Source organism: Diplodia seriata (genome assembly GCF_021436955.1).
Source record: "Diplodia seriata strain FDS-637 chromosome Unknown scaffold_8, whole genome shotgun sequence".
NCBI classification, from domain to species: Eukaryota; Fungi; Ascomycota; class Dothideomycetes; order Botryosphaeriales; family Botryosphaeriaceae; genus Diplodia; species Diplodia seriata.
Window position 1 is genome coordinate 1,064,566 of NW_027117315.1, and position 13,870 is coordinate 1,078,435.

A 13,870-nucleotide genomic window follows, 5' to 3' on the forward strand; every position below is an offset into this window, starting at 1 on the left:
TTGACTGGAGGAGATGAGAGAAGAAAAAAAGGGAGATTTATTGTTCGCATCTAGAGTTGGCGTTCTAGAGTCAAATCTTTCCACAAGGATCCTGTACGGTGGATGTTTCTGTATGGTTTGTCGTCGTTGTATATGGTGGAAAACGAAGGATGTGGCCCCCACTGCCATGGGAAGAACCCTCGGAGGTTGGTGGGTGGATGGTGTGTTTGTGAACGCCATCTCCCCTCTGTGGACTGAAAAGGGGGTGTAAAGATAAGGATATCATAGCTCTCCACTCTCAACTGTATGTATATTTGATCGTCGTCGTCAATTTCTTCTTTCTTTTCTTGAGAGTGAGTGGGTACTGGGATCGAGTATGTACATGTCGCATGGCAAAAGTGAAAGTACAAGTAGGTCAGAACGATGCATCGTGCCAACTGGTTCGATAAGCTGTCCACGTGAACGGCCTTCGTTGCCGCAAGATCATATGCTGGCTATGACGGAACGGCCCCGCTCGGATTGCGATGGAATCTTGGAAAAGTCCTTCCATGTTATTGATAGGTTTTGCGGTAGTCCTTCCGCCGGTCATTTGGCGTATCGGCATGGATGATGGCGGTAGCGGTCGTGTGCGCAAAATGGCACATGACCGATCCCGGTTTCTGTTCCCAACCCCTCCATGAAATCACCGATGTGTGGCTCGGGACCCTTGGCCCAATTCACGTCGCAAAACCTAGGATGATTTGGACATGACCACAGAGTTGAGGCTGTGAAGATTCTTGCGGTGTGCTCTATATCTTTTGATGTATATGTTCAATACGAAATATTTACTTTGAAGGTGTTGTGAAATTGTATATGCATGTGAAAGACAGCTCCGTAGCGACAGTCGTGGCAGACGAAAATCAGTCCCTTTCAAGGCTTTGGACAAGTCTGGGAAAGAGACATGGAATATGTACAAAGAAAATGTGTATGCTGTGGGAAGGCTGTTGAGACCCGCGTCAATTCCGCATCAACTGCTCAGGTCGGAACGTTGTAGACCTTGAGCGAGTTAATGAGCCAGTACGATTCGGAGAAGACTCCCGGGTTATTTGCGACATAGTTGATGCAGTTTCCGTTCCCAGTTTGAGCGGCGCAGGTGCCAGAGGACCAGACATTACCAGCCCATTGACCGCAGAAGGTGACGTCGAAGACCTACGTACAGTGTCAGTATCCTGTTTCCTCGGCTTGAATGCTCTTGGGAGCGAACTTACGATGTTGTTATTTTTGATGAAGTTGTCAAAGGCACAGCCGGCGAAGTGGGTCATCGGCTGTCCCCAGGCCAAGGGGTTGGGCGTGCCTGCTGAGATGTCTGATGGGATGGAGCCGCGGGGAAAGAACCAAACCTGGATACTGCCCTGGTTCCAGAATGTGGCGTACACACCACCACCTACGTTGTTGAAGCCGGTGCCGTACGAGTTGGCGGTGTTGCTGGTAACCCCACAGCCTGTAGCGTATTAGCAAAGCAGTAAGTGGAGACTACGTGTGGGCAGAAAGAGCTCTACCATCATAGCCGCTGTTGGCGTTGCAGTTGCTGTTCCCGGAAGTACCAGATTGGCCACCCTCTCCGACAGTGACGGTGCATCCAGCAGCAGTGTGCAGCGTCATCTGGTTCACTTGTTGGTTGTTCACTCCCTTCAGCAGTCATGAGTTCTTGCTCAACATCGATGGAATCAAAGGCCGCTCACCTCAATCGTATCAATCTCGCCGCTGTAGGGCCAGTTGGGGCCTTCCACGCATCAGCAAGGCATGCGGACAAAAATACTTTGGAGGACAACTTACCATACATCCAGTATGCTGGCCAACTCCCGCAAACACTCCCTGGAAATCGTCAGTTACGAACAGACAAGGCAACATGCACTTTTCATTTACCGGGCATGTGCGCGAGGTCAAGAATGAAGAGCCCATGGGTGAAAGCGGTGTTTGACTGAATCCTCACACTGGGACGACCTGTTCCACTGGGGTCCAGCACTGTAGTGCTGTCTACACCAATGTAGACCTGATTGCCTTTGATCTGATACAAGCCTCGGGACTGAGCATCAGCTTGGGAAAGGTAGTTGACGTAACCACCAGTTGGGTCGGCAGTCTAGACATGGTCAGAGGTATCCATTTGAGAGGGGCTGCGTACGTACTCCAAGAGCCTGGACAGTGAAGCTGTTGAACCAGTTGGAGGCGGTGTAACTTGCGGCAAGATCATATGCAGCTGCGGCACTGACGCCAGTAGTGCTGAAGGAGGAGTTGTCTCCTATTTGAAGGTCCATATACTGGGTGGTCACATTGACTGGAGTGGACCCCGCTGTGGTGTTCGTGTAATCAAGACTGTCGTCATCCTGAAGGGCCGGCAGGGCCGTGACGCCGGTGGCAAGCAGTAAGCTTGGTATGGCGTAGCGAAACATAGTGACGAGAAGCGTGAAGTTAAAGCTTTGAAGTTCGGTCAGGTCGTGCAAGTGGGACTACGACTGGGTAGCAGTGTGACCAAACGATGCGAAAGGGTTTAGCAACTGAAGCTGGAGAACATCAAAAGTAGACACGAGGAGGCCCCACCAGACTGCTTGGCTGAAGAGGAAGCAGATCAGCGACCGCCCGCCTTTATACCATTCCCCTCGTCGCAACTTGTGGAGAATGAAGACCTAGAACAGGTCCAGCAGCCATGCGGCAGGTGGTCACCCCTGTTGCACGGCGGAATGGCGGAGCCCAAAAGCCATGTGCAACGCTTACCGGAGGATACCTGTTTTGTGCGAAGGCGCAAAGCGGCGAGGTCGGTGAGCGTGCCGGTGCTTTTCAAAAAGGAGCGACTCATAGGGCTGACGTGACATGTGAGTGGTGGTCTAACACCGGGCCTTATATACGAACGGCCAATGGAGTGCTTCCGGCTGATGCTGGCGGAGAGATGAAGTACCAGAGGCCGGGTCGCGTGGGTAGATGAATGCCTATCCGTATGCATGGAAGATTCCACGCGACGAAATGGGTCCCTACCTGGCAGTCGGTACAGGGCTCGTCTTGCACCACTGGCGCCACGAGGGGTGTGTCCTGGGAACCTGGTGCCGGCAGGCCTTGTGAACGCCCACGCATCATGGATCACGGTTTCGGGCGCCTCATCCCCTGTTCGGCGGACAGCCGTCAATGTCATGGAAGTGGCTTGCCGTGTGCCGGCGCCCGCAATGCAAGGGACGGCGAAAAGAAACGAACTGGGCGATGCAGATGGGAGGATCAACCGACAAAGACGGAGCGTTTGTCGCGGTGGCTTTCATGAAATGAGGCCCTGGCCGAAAGAGGAAAGTAGAGTGAGATGTATGCAGGTGCACATGAGCCGAACAGAGGATTGATGACAAGTTTTATTGTTGAAAGCAGCAAATCAGAGGCCAGGTCAGGGCCTGGCATGCAAGCAGTCGGCCTGCTGAGCTTGGGGCACGTGTAGTAATTAGGGCCAACGCTGACGAAGGACGGGTCGCATGGAGCGAGGGCAGAGTAGACGGGCCTGCGGGCGATGAGTGGCCGGATCCATATTGCGCTTCGAGCCGCGTGCTCATTTGCGGGGAAAGACGGTGCGGGAGGAGGATCCGTGCCGACTATGAAGCATACCACCTTCTCTTTTGGAGCTTGGTGGTGAGTAGTGAGCCACGCCGAACGCCGATGCCGGCAGTGTGCCTTGGCAATCGGGAAGGAGGCTACCGCCGTCGTCGAGATTGCTGAGCGTGAGTGTGGGCGTGAGCGCGAGCGCGAGCCAAAGCGAGTTTCAATACATGCCTCCTGAACTTGGGGAAGCGGCGATGGCGGTGGTGTTTCTCTCTTTCGCGGCAGCGGCGGGGCAGTAGCGCGCTCGGCCGTGGCCCGAAGACCTACCCTGCTGTACAACAGTCCGGCCACGACCTCCCCTCCTACGCCTGCGTGTGTCACGAGGCCTGCTCCAGGCACCCTCAAGTATCACAAGGCTCCCAGCTGCCGTCACGCCTGTCTCGCCCTCCAACCCACCGCTGCTGCAGCCTCTGTTGCCTTGCTGCCTGAAGCCTGAAGCCTTACGTGGCTGCTGCCCGCTGTGTACCTGTGGATCCACGCCCAAGGCACCGCTGCCCGCAAGAAGTCCAGCCTGCAGCAGCTCGTCTCGACTGGGCGTGCTGGTGACGCCTGGCGCTTCTCCATCGTCCTGGACTGAGTGCAGGCGCAAGATCCGTGCTACCCCACCAGCTCGCCTTCCGTCTGCGCCTCACGCCTCTCGTCTCTCGCCTCCCTCGCTGTCCGTCATCCTCGCAGACTCAGTGTCATCCGCATGTACGGGTTGTGGAGATGGCATAGCATCATCTTTCCCCTCGGCTATTCCAATCCACATGCCGGGCCCGTCTGTCTTTGCTCATCGCCTTTCTGGCTTCCGTCTAACTACGCTAGCTCCGTCTGCCGCTATCCATCGGGGAAGGTGGGGATGCTCTAACTGCACCGAAGAAGACTCGTCTCTGTCGCGCTGAGCCCGGTCCTTTTTCGGGTTGCCAAAGCTTTTTTGTCCACCAATGCACGTCGCAGCCGTGGCTGACGACTGGGCGGCTGGAAAGAAAACTGAGTACGCAGTCCAAGCCGATTGCCGTCCCTTCGCCTTCTTCAGCTGAACGATTACTAACGTGGCGCGGAACGAGGCCTTACTTTTTGTCCAAATGCAAGGAGGAGCTTGCCACAACACAACGAACATGACCTCAGTTAGTACTCCACGATCGGCACGGCCCCACGGGTCCAAGGAAAAACCAAGGCCGAAGAGAGTCGGCTTCTACACAGTAGAGGCACGGTCCCGCTTTATCGAGGCCTAGAAGCCGGATAAGGCATCTCCGAGAGGCACTTGACCAATGGCTTTGTCCTGCGCGATTTAGGCACCCCAATCGACGTCAGCGTGCATCGCATCGGAAGCAACAGCGACACTCATTCGACCCTCAGCCTGGCCGGGCAGAGTTTTCAGCGGCAGAACGAAAAGTGGCTGCAGGTGCCAATGGCAACGGGACGGAGCGGCAACGACGACGACAGGATGGCCGTTGTCGAGCTGGGAAATTAGCCCACCATCAGCCTGCTATCGCACTGCAGCCCTGCGACGGCGATAAGACCGGCAGGTGCGGGGTTGCGAAGTATGTATGCACTGCAAGGACGACAGTTGGCTTTTGGATGGTTGGGTCTTCCCGCACCCCGCCGCCCATGTTCCTGCAGCATGACTGTACCAGGCGGGAGCGGCCAGGCACCGCTCTTAGGGCCCGGCGAATGGAGCCAGCAAAGCGCAGCGGCGTCGACAAGTTTTCCACATGGTCGGCTACCCCACCAACCACCGCCCATGGCCGTCAGCGCCGTCGCGACCGAGGTCAGCTTTCCTCTGGGACCCACGTGGCGTGCAGCCGCCAAGCGAACATGTTTGCAACGACGCAGCGCTGGCTGAGCCGCTTGGCAACGGCGCCCGAGGCTCCGTCAGCGCCGTGCCGATGTTCTGGACGCCGTCGCGCCGGGGCTGCCGGCCGACTTGGGCTCGCCAGTGTGTTTCACGCTCTTGGGGATCCTCAGGAACGCGCGATTTAGCCCGGCCCACTCGCTGCACGTGACGTGGGTCTGGCCTGCGAGCCTGCCAACCGGCTGTGCGCCCGGCCCTGCCGCTGCAGCCCTGCGCGCCGTTGGCACACGCCGACGCCGTGGCACGCAGGAGCGGGAAAGTTCATTCCACGCTGCATCGCCGACGACGCAGCTGCATAGGTAATGTCATGGCGGGCGACGAGTCGTGCTGGCTTCCCGGCCGCGCTGGCTCCACCGCGCCGCGCTGCACTGGGGCGTGCAGCCGCCGTCAGCTGGCAGAGCGCGCGCCATGGTGGACGTGTCAGCCTGCGCTCCCCGCATCAGCACAGCGCTCGCCAGCGCTCTGCCCGCGCTTCGCAGGCGCCGTGCAAGCGCAGCGGCAGGCGGTCAGCAGCCCAGCGCCAAGGGAATAGGAGCAGGAGTCGTGGGCTGGCATCTGGTGCCTGGCGATTCGCAGCTTGTTGCGGATCAGCCATGGCTAGTCGCTTTGGGCGTAGGCCTCAGCCACGCCGGCCGCCTGCTCCTCCCGTATGCGCCCACACTGGCCGCCGTGTTGCCCCAGCAGCTTTCGCCTCCTTTTTCGCCCATTCGCCGGTCCTGCGTGCTGAACCCGGCGCGCCCATTAGTCGAGCCGCGTGTGTTCCTATACCCCCACCGGCATAGCAGTCGTCATCCTCCTATCACACTCTCTTCCGCCGCCGCGGTCTTTCCCGCCCACCCATGTCTCCTTAATTACCACCGAGGCTGGGCCCTCTTTATTATTACCATCCCCACGCCCCGACTGTCCTGACTTTCTCTCTCACTGCCCGCTTCACTTCGCAGAGGAATAATCGCATCACTCTTTTTGCGTCTATTCCAGTCACTCTCTCGACAACAGTCGTCCAGCCACTCTTTCGGATCCATCCCGACAACAATCAACCAATCCTTCAAAATGCGTTTCACTTCGATGGCCCTCGGCGCTCTCGCCGCTACCGGTACCATGGCTAGCAGCCGCTCCCACGCCCGTCTTCACCGCGAGCACGAGGCCCGCAGCGTGTAAGTGCTAGCCCCCGCCTAGCCCCGAGGTACCCTGTGCTGACCCTTGCAGCGACGACCGTGGCCTTCTTCTGGACGCCATCCACGAGGCCAAGCTGCTCGCTCTTGGCCTGATCGCCATTGGCAAGAACGCCCTTAGCTCGGCCGATGCCCAGGTCTGGGTTGGCGATGACGGTGACTACACCAACGAGTACAGCAACCAGTCCGACGAGGACATTGTCCTCGTCGTCTGGGGCCCCGCTGCCTCTTGGGTCAACACCCAGGACCCGCTCGTCACCATCTCCCTCCCTGCTGGCACCAACAAGACCCTCTCTTTCGCCAACGGCGCCAGCGGTGCCTGGGCTGCCGTCTACGAGGACACTTCGCTCGTCAACGGCCAGATCTCCGAGACCTGGGGCGAGTACACCTTCGGCGAGTGGGGCTGCGTCGACGTCTCCCGCGAAGTCAACATGAAGGGCCACAACATGTCCATCGACACCGGCAACTGCATTTCCGACATGGAGACGTGCGTCTTCCAGTGCAAGGACGGCGCCGAGTCCTGCTGGCAAGAGTATGAGCTCCTCAACTGCGAGAACGGCTCGCAGGAGGGCGCTACCTACGGCACCTTCGACGGCGCGCCCACCGGTGGCTGCGGCAACATGGGCAGCTCCGCCACCGTCAAGACCATCCTCCAGTAAATTACGACGTCTTCTTTTCCCCGGAATTTTTTGTAATGAAGCGGAAATAGGAGGGTAGAGGAGGGCTTTGTTTATAATCATTTTTATTGGAGCTCCAAGCCGCGAGACGTCGGCCATTGGGATCTTCGGCGCGTGGACAAGAGGCAAAACGCAGCAGCGTCGGCGCGCGGTGGTTTCCTAGATATCTCGGCCTTGGGACGCTTCGCACATTTACGATACCAGTGTCTGTTTATTGTCTATTCAACTTATCCAATAAGCCGGCTCTTACTGGTTGCTCTCAAAAGAAGAAGGCCCGTCGGGTTTCTCTTGCTTCCAACTTCTGGTGTAAATATTACGGATACCACTTCAACGAACAGTAGTCTCAGCGCGAGAATGCAACAACGATTTCCTGCAAACATGTCCTGACCCTGCGGCGTGCGCACATCCCTCTCGCTGGTGTTCGGGTGAAGATCAGGAGATCTTGGTGGTCGCATCCTCCGCGTTCTTAGCTCGGTCACCCGGCCGCCCCTTCTTCTCTCCGCTTATGCTGCTCACGTCTTTGCGTTTATCGCTCGTCGCTCCCGACCCCGCTGACCGGCCCAGCAAGAGGCGCATCACGGGCAAAGCCCGTCGAGTGAGCCCACACCCCCATGCCGAACCGTGCCCAAGCCCAAAAAAGAAGGCGAGACCACACAATAATCTCCCTTATCCACACACGGCCCCTACGCCTCTTCCATCGAAGCATCGCCCTTCCGTCCTCGCCGACTATCGTCGCAATCGGAAGGCCGCGCCGAAGCGTCGAGGTCGCCGCCAAGCTTTTCCGCCGCGTACGTTTCTGTGACACGCAATGCTTCAACGTATCTTATGCACGTAATCCCGATTTGATATTGCGGCTGTGCATTGTGTCGTTTGCTTTGGTGTTTAGGCGGCTTGCCGCGCGCGAGAGCTCATTAGCCTCCGTTGACCGGTTTTCGTTGTTGTTCCATCATCCGCGCGCGCCAACCCGGCGACTCGCTCTCTGCTCAACCCCTGAGCCGGCTGCCTCACTTGACGACGCCGGAGCTCCGCCAACGACAACCCAGAACCCGCGCGCGCCAGGGTGCAATCAGGCGCCGATGAGGCGGGGGTGGTGGTCAAGGGAAACGAGACTATTGAAACTTCCTCGTCACGGACGCGCTGCACATCACTTGTTCGAGAACGCGTGCCAATCTCTTCTGCCAATCTCCGTGGGCGGTGCGTACGTGCGTCCGTCCTCCAGCCCGCGGGCTCCGCCGCCGCCGCCGCTCATCGTCGTCGCAATCGAACGCTTGGCAGGTCAATCTCCCTTCCTGACGGACTGAGACTGTCCACGACTGCCAATCTCACGCCGGGAGGGGCCCATCTCCAGCCACAGCTTCCCCATCACGCCATGCACGTGCTCCTGTCATGGTTCGTGCAAGTGGCATGTGCCTGATCGTCCTCTGGCGGCTCACCTTTCCTTTCTTTCGCCTTTTTCTCCACAAAAATAGAAGCGCAATCTCTCAGGGGGTGTGCGATTGCTCGATTGTTGTGCAGAGGCGGCTGTTGCCTACCCGTTTTCCGCGCATGCGCACAGTACACGCACGGTGGAGCTCCATGCGACTGCGCCTGCGCCTGCGCCTTGCGCCTTGCGTCTGTGTCGATGAGAGTCGCCACCGCTTGTGAATGATGAACGGCCCTTCGACTGGTTGTTACCGAGGAAGGAAAAACGCCTCACCTTTGGTGTGCCGGTTGCCGGTTGCCGGTTGCCCATGGTGATTGCTATCCTTTATGCCCGCTCAGGGAGATGGTGGTGCATACTCCCGAACACGCGCCTCTTTGGGGGACTGATGTCGATTGTGTTTCTCTTTTCCTTGATTTGACGTCGTTGCTCGACACTTGCTGACTTTAGCAGCATCGCGCACACAGGCGAGTACATACCATTTCAGACAACCCGATACGATGAGTACCTATAAGATGTTCCTCTTATACGTCGGTGTCGCCGAGGTAAAAGGTAGGGGTTGGCGAGCGTGTTGGGCGCCTGATTCCGCACAACCTTCGATACGCGTTTTACGAAGTGTCGTGTGTGGCGCAACGCCCACGAAACTACGTAGATAGAGCTGCAAGATAAGGTACGGGAAGACGCGGCTAGCTGCATCAGATACCCGTTCTTACACTGTGGGGGAGGGGCGGGCGGATGGGAACGGGAGCCAAGTCGTGCACGAACTAGGTGTTTTGGATGTGGGCTGGGACTGGGATGGACATCCTGGGTGCTATCGGTAGACAGGGGTGACGGCGTGTTGCAGATTCATTGCGCATCGGAAGTGGTAGTGCTGTACAATATGAGCGGTGGAGCTCGCTCCGAGAAGGGATCTGCTTGCTGTCGGTGTTCGCACTGGCATGCTTCGGCCATTGTTGCTTTGATTTAACCATACATGCCTACTAGTAGTAACGTTGCAAGACTACCGAGTAGAATGTCGGGAGGACATCGAGGTCAAGATTTATTGTTTCCGTAGCCAACTACGCCTTCTGCCACTTGATATAGTTCAACGCTGACCCGCACTTCAACCATGGAATCTGGCCTTCATGATACGTGTGGTTCAGTTTCGTCTCCCAAGCTCCCCCATCTTTCCTTCTGACCCTCATCGCCAATTGCTCGCCATGTCTGAGATCCTCGACACCCAAAATATCCACCTTGTCGTCCGCTTGGATTCTGCTGTACGCCGCCGGATCCACGAACGTCAACGGTAGCATCCCCTGCTTCTTGAGGTTCGTCTCGTGGATGCGCGCGAATGATATAGCCACGACCGCCACGCCGCCTAGGTAGCGCGGCTCGAGCGCGGCGTGCTCACGCGACGAGCCCTCGCCATAGTTGTTTCCGCCGATTATAGCCCAGCGCATACCGGCGTGCTTGTATTTCCTGGCGACCTCGGGAACGGGAAAGACAGTTGAAGTCGGGGATGCGGTGAGATCAAGAGCGTGGCCACGGCTGGATATATCAGGGATGAAGGCGTTTTCGGCGCCAATAAGGAGGTTGTTGGAGATATTTTCGAGGTGACCACGGTAATTATACCAGGGACCAGCGGGGGAGATGTGGTCGGTTGTGCATTTACCTTTCAGTCGGAAAATTCAAGAACGTGAGTTTGGGAATCTTCATGTGTCTGAAAGAGGGGGAAAGGAAGAAGCTGTACCTCTGACTTTGAGAAGAATGGTCAAGTCTTCCGCGTTGCCGGCTTCCCAGGGTGCGAATGGCTGGAGAAGCTGTAGCCTGTCACTATTCGGGTCTACTTGAACTGTGAGTGCGTCGCGGTCGTCTGCGGGGCCCTGATAGTAACATTGTCCATGTTCAAATAAGGTAGGAAGCTCCTCGGCCACGGGCGCGGTGAACATGAAGGCCTGCCCCTTGCTGTCTACGAGACCATCTGTCATTGGATTGAATTGGAGAGACCCTGAGTATGCGAAAGCTGTGACAAGCTCAGGCGAGGTGACAAAGGAGTGGGTGCCGGGATTTCCGTCATGTCGGCCTACGAAATTACGATTGAAAGAAGATATGACGGAGTTCGTCACCCCCTTATGAGATTAACCGGTGTGCTTAAATGCACGTCGACTCTAAGAACTTACCTTCTCGATCTCAGTTCTGTTCCACTGCCCCACACAAGGCCCGCAAGAGTTGCTCAAAAGAACAGCACCAGCTTCTTGGAACGCACTCAGGACGCCATCCCTTTCCACAGTGGCTCGTACTTGTTCACTACCTGCCGTGACGAAGAACGGTACTCTTGGCTTGAGCCCCGCCGCCTCAGCCTGTCGGACCAATTCGGATGCCTTTTTCAAGTCCTCCCACGAAGAATTCGTGCAGCTCCCAACCATGGCATGGGATAGCTGCCTTGGCCATTCACAGTCTTTGACCTCGTTCGAGAACTTAGATAGCGGGTGTGAAAGATCAGGGGTGTACGGCCCGTTGATGTGCGGCTCCAGAGTGTTCAGGTCAAGCTCGATGACTTCGTCGTAGTACTTGTCACTTCCGTGGTCGGGGCGGAACAACCCCATGTAGTTCCTGGCAGCATGGTCTACGAATTCTCTCTTCGTCGCTGATAGGTACCGTGCCATTGCCTCGGAGTATGGGAAAATGCATGACGTCGAGCCGATCTCGGCGGACATGTTGCAGATTGTCGCCATGGCGGTAGCCCCCAAGGTTTCGGTTCCAGGGCCGTAGAACTCGACAATGCTTCCTTTTCCTCCAGAGACCGATACAATGCCGGCGAGCTTAAGGATAATATCTACGAACCATGTAAGCGTTGGGACACGTCCCTGACAAGGGGATGGAAAGAAAGTGACCTTTCGAGCTAGCCCAGCCCTGAAGCTTCCCCGTAAGCCTCACACCCATGATCTTGGGGCATTGCAGCTCCCATGACATTCCAGCCATAGCGTCGACGGCGTCGGACCCACCGACACCTACGCCAAGCATTCCCAACCCGCCGGCGTTTGGCGTATGCGAGTCTGTTCCGATTATAAGTCCACCGGGACTTCCAAAGATCAGTATTCGCGTCCCGATCAGATAGAGACGTGTACGTACAAGGCATAATTTTCCAGGAGGATGGTATGTATGATGCCGGACCCGGGCCTCCAGAAGCCCATGTTGTACTTTGCGCATGCAGAGGCCAGAAAAGCATAAACCTGTCAAACACGCCGGATTTTTCAGTGCAGTTCTACCTCGATGATTCCTTCCCCTCATACCTCGCGATGCTCCCTTTTAGCATTTTCAAGATCATACTCAGCGCCCTTATCCGCCATGATCATATGATCAGCGTGGATGGTGACGGGTAATTGGGCTTCTGGCAGTCCTGCACTGATGAATTGCAGAAGAGCCATGGTTGCCGTAGCATCGTGGCAGGCGGCACGGTCAGGATTTAGCCTGAGGAATGACTTGCCGCGGTCGAGTTCTTGTGTTTCGGAGTTGCAGAGGTGACTTGACCCAATCAGCCATCGTATTGCACAAGAGGTTCATGTCTTGGTGGTTACGTGTAAAGGACTTTCTCGGAGAGTACGAGCGGGCGATTCAAACGCCGGCGCAACAGTTGTAGATTGTGTTGAAGCTTCGGATAAGGAAGAAAAGCGTTCGAAGTGGGAGTCAGCGCGTGAAAGGTCCATGAGAAGGTTCAGGCTCGCCTTCTCTAGCAGGTTCATTCGCACCTGCGCACCGCCATGGCCAGGCACAGTGGCAAATGGTCGTGCTGCGCATCTCGCCTGAAGCACCGAGGTGCGCAGGTGTCCAATGTCGCGAAGTAGTGTCATGATCCCCGAGGACTCCGGCGGAGAACAGGACCGAGTTCAAGAATAAATAGAGAAGAGAGCTGGTGTCCAAAAGGAGTAGTCCGCGAAGGAGCTATGGCCACACACGGACTGCTCCAGCATCCGCGGCGCCACGCGGACCCATCCAGCCAGTCTTGAGCAGCCATGACTGCTGTCCCCGGTGCCAATGCCGAGGTCATGAGAGGTGTAGCGTCGGGCAATGGTTCCGTTTTCGACGAGGCTCGGCAACGGCGAAGGGCTCTGGCCCGACGATGGAAAGATGTCGTGGCCATGCAGTGCCGAGCTTCGCGGGGCAGCTGCCTTGCCTTGCGCTCGTGCCTTTGCGTCAACCACACACTGGAGATGCACCAACCTTCCAAGCAGCCAAAGAAAGTCCGCCTGGCCTGCGAGCGGTGCCGCGACCGTCGCATCAAGGTAACGTCCAATCCTGCGAGTCAATTGACAGTGCTGACCCACCCGCTCCAGTGCGACGGCAAGGTGCCTGCCTGCCAAAACTGCTCCAACGCCCAGGTGCCGTGCATTGACGTCGACTCGCGCACCTCTGCCGGCCGCGTCTCAAGAGCGTGAGCCCGCTGCTGTCCCCCCGCTCGGTCCGCTTCAATCTCACCAGCTGCCCCAGCTTCCAACACAACGCTGCCGCCCGCATTGAGTGGTTAGAGAGCATCATCAGATCCCGGCTCCCGGACGTCGATCTTAACGCGGGTCCGCAGCTCCTCAACACAGACACTTCTCTCGTCGCTGGGCAAAATAGAGGCATTAAACGCTCCCGTAGCGTACCAAGCCATGAAACCTATCCTGCCGACCAGAGCGCTCGCTCAATGGCTTTCCATCTCGGACTGCTCTCTCTTGACGTGAACTCCTCTCAAGTCCACTACCTGGGCTCCTCATCAGGATCTCTCTTCACTACAATTCTGCAGCAAAGCCAAGAGGACCCAGCCTCGCTAAATCCACCATCAAGCCAAGAGCCCGGAGATGAGGGTCATATGGATCCGTTCACTGTGTATGAGCAACCGGACGAGAGTGGACTGGAAGCGAGCCACGTCGCCCAGATACACCGGCTCTACGTCACCCTCAAGTCGGTCCGGTCATTGGGCCTGTCCCCTAGTATCTCATTTCTGATTGCATTCATAGGACCTGCCCTCTCGTCGAGACTGTAGTCACCTCACAAACATGTTCTTCCGCCATTTTCACGCCGAGTACCCCTTTCTGCATAGGCCTACCGTCGAAGGGATGACGAATGCCCTGTACCACTGCTCTGACGTTGTTGATGAGACCTCGTTCCAGTACAATGGCTGGCCAGCAAGTCAGGAATGGTTTCCCTCCAACGG

General features: G+C 57.0%; 4 protein-coding genes across 4 annotated transcripts; 1 reads left to right on the plus strand and 3 right to left on the minus strand.

Moving 5' to 3' along the window:
* Window positions 1-993: 993 nt before the first annotated feature.
* Window positions 994-1,620, minus strand: SLS55_007921 (uncharacterized protein; the record flags this gene model as incomplete). Its single annotated transcript, XM_066779336.1, has 3 exons — window positions 994-1,167; window positions 1,227-1,459; window positions 1,518-1,620. 3 exons carry the CDS (start codon window positions 1,618-1,620, stop codon window positions 994-996), a joined length of 510 nt encoding a protein of 169 aa, XP_066630140.1.
* A 256-nt stretch (window positions 1,621-1,876) lies between these two features.
* Window positions 1,877-2,408, minus strand: SLS55_007922 (uncharacterized protein; the record flags this gene model as incomplete). Its single annotated transcript, XM_066779337.1, has 2 exons — window positions 1,877-2,098; window positions 2,145-2,408. The coding sequence occupies 2 exons, from the start codon at window positions 2,406-2,408 to the stop codon at window positions 1,877-1,879; spliced, it is 486 nt and encodes a 161-aa protein (XP_066630141.1).
* Window positions 2,409-6,475: 4,067 nt separating this feature from the next.
* SLS55_007923 (uncharacterized protein) lies at window positions 6,476-7,256 on the plus strand (the record flags this gene model as incomplete). The annotated part of the gene is made up of 2 exons (XM_066779338.1): window positions 6,476-6,579; window positions 6,632-7,256. The coding sequence occupies 2 exons, from the start codon at window positions 6,476-6,478 to the stop codon at window positions 7,254-7,256; spliced, it is 729 nt and encodes a 242-aa protein (XP_066630142.1).
* A 2,496-nt stretch (window positions 7,257-9,752) lies between these two features.
* On the minus strand, window positions 9,753-11,655 carry SLS55_007924 (uncharacterized protein; the record flags this gene model as incomplete). Its single annotated transcript, XM_066779339.1, has 4 exons — window positions 9,753-10,345; window positions 10,424-10,556; window positions 10,854-11,509; window positions 11,568-11,655. The coding sequence occupies 4 exons, from the start codon at window positions 11,653-11,655 to the stop codon at window positions 9,753-9,755; spliced, it is 1,470 nt and encodes a 489-aa protein (XP_066630143.1).
* Between the last annotated feature and the right edge of the window lie 2,215 nt (window positions 11,656-13,870).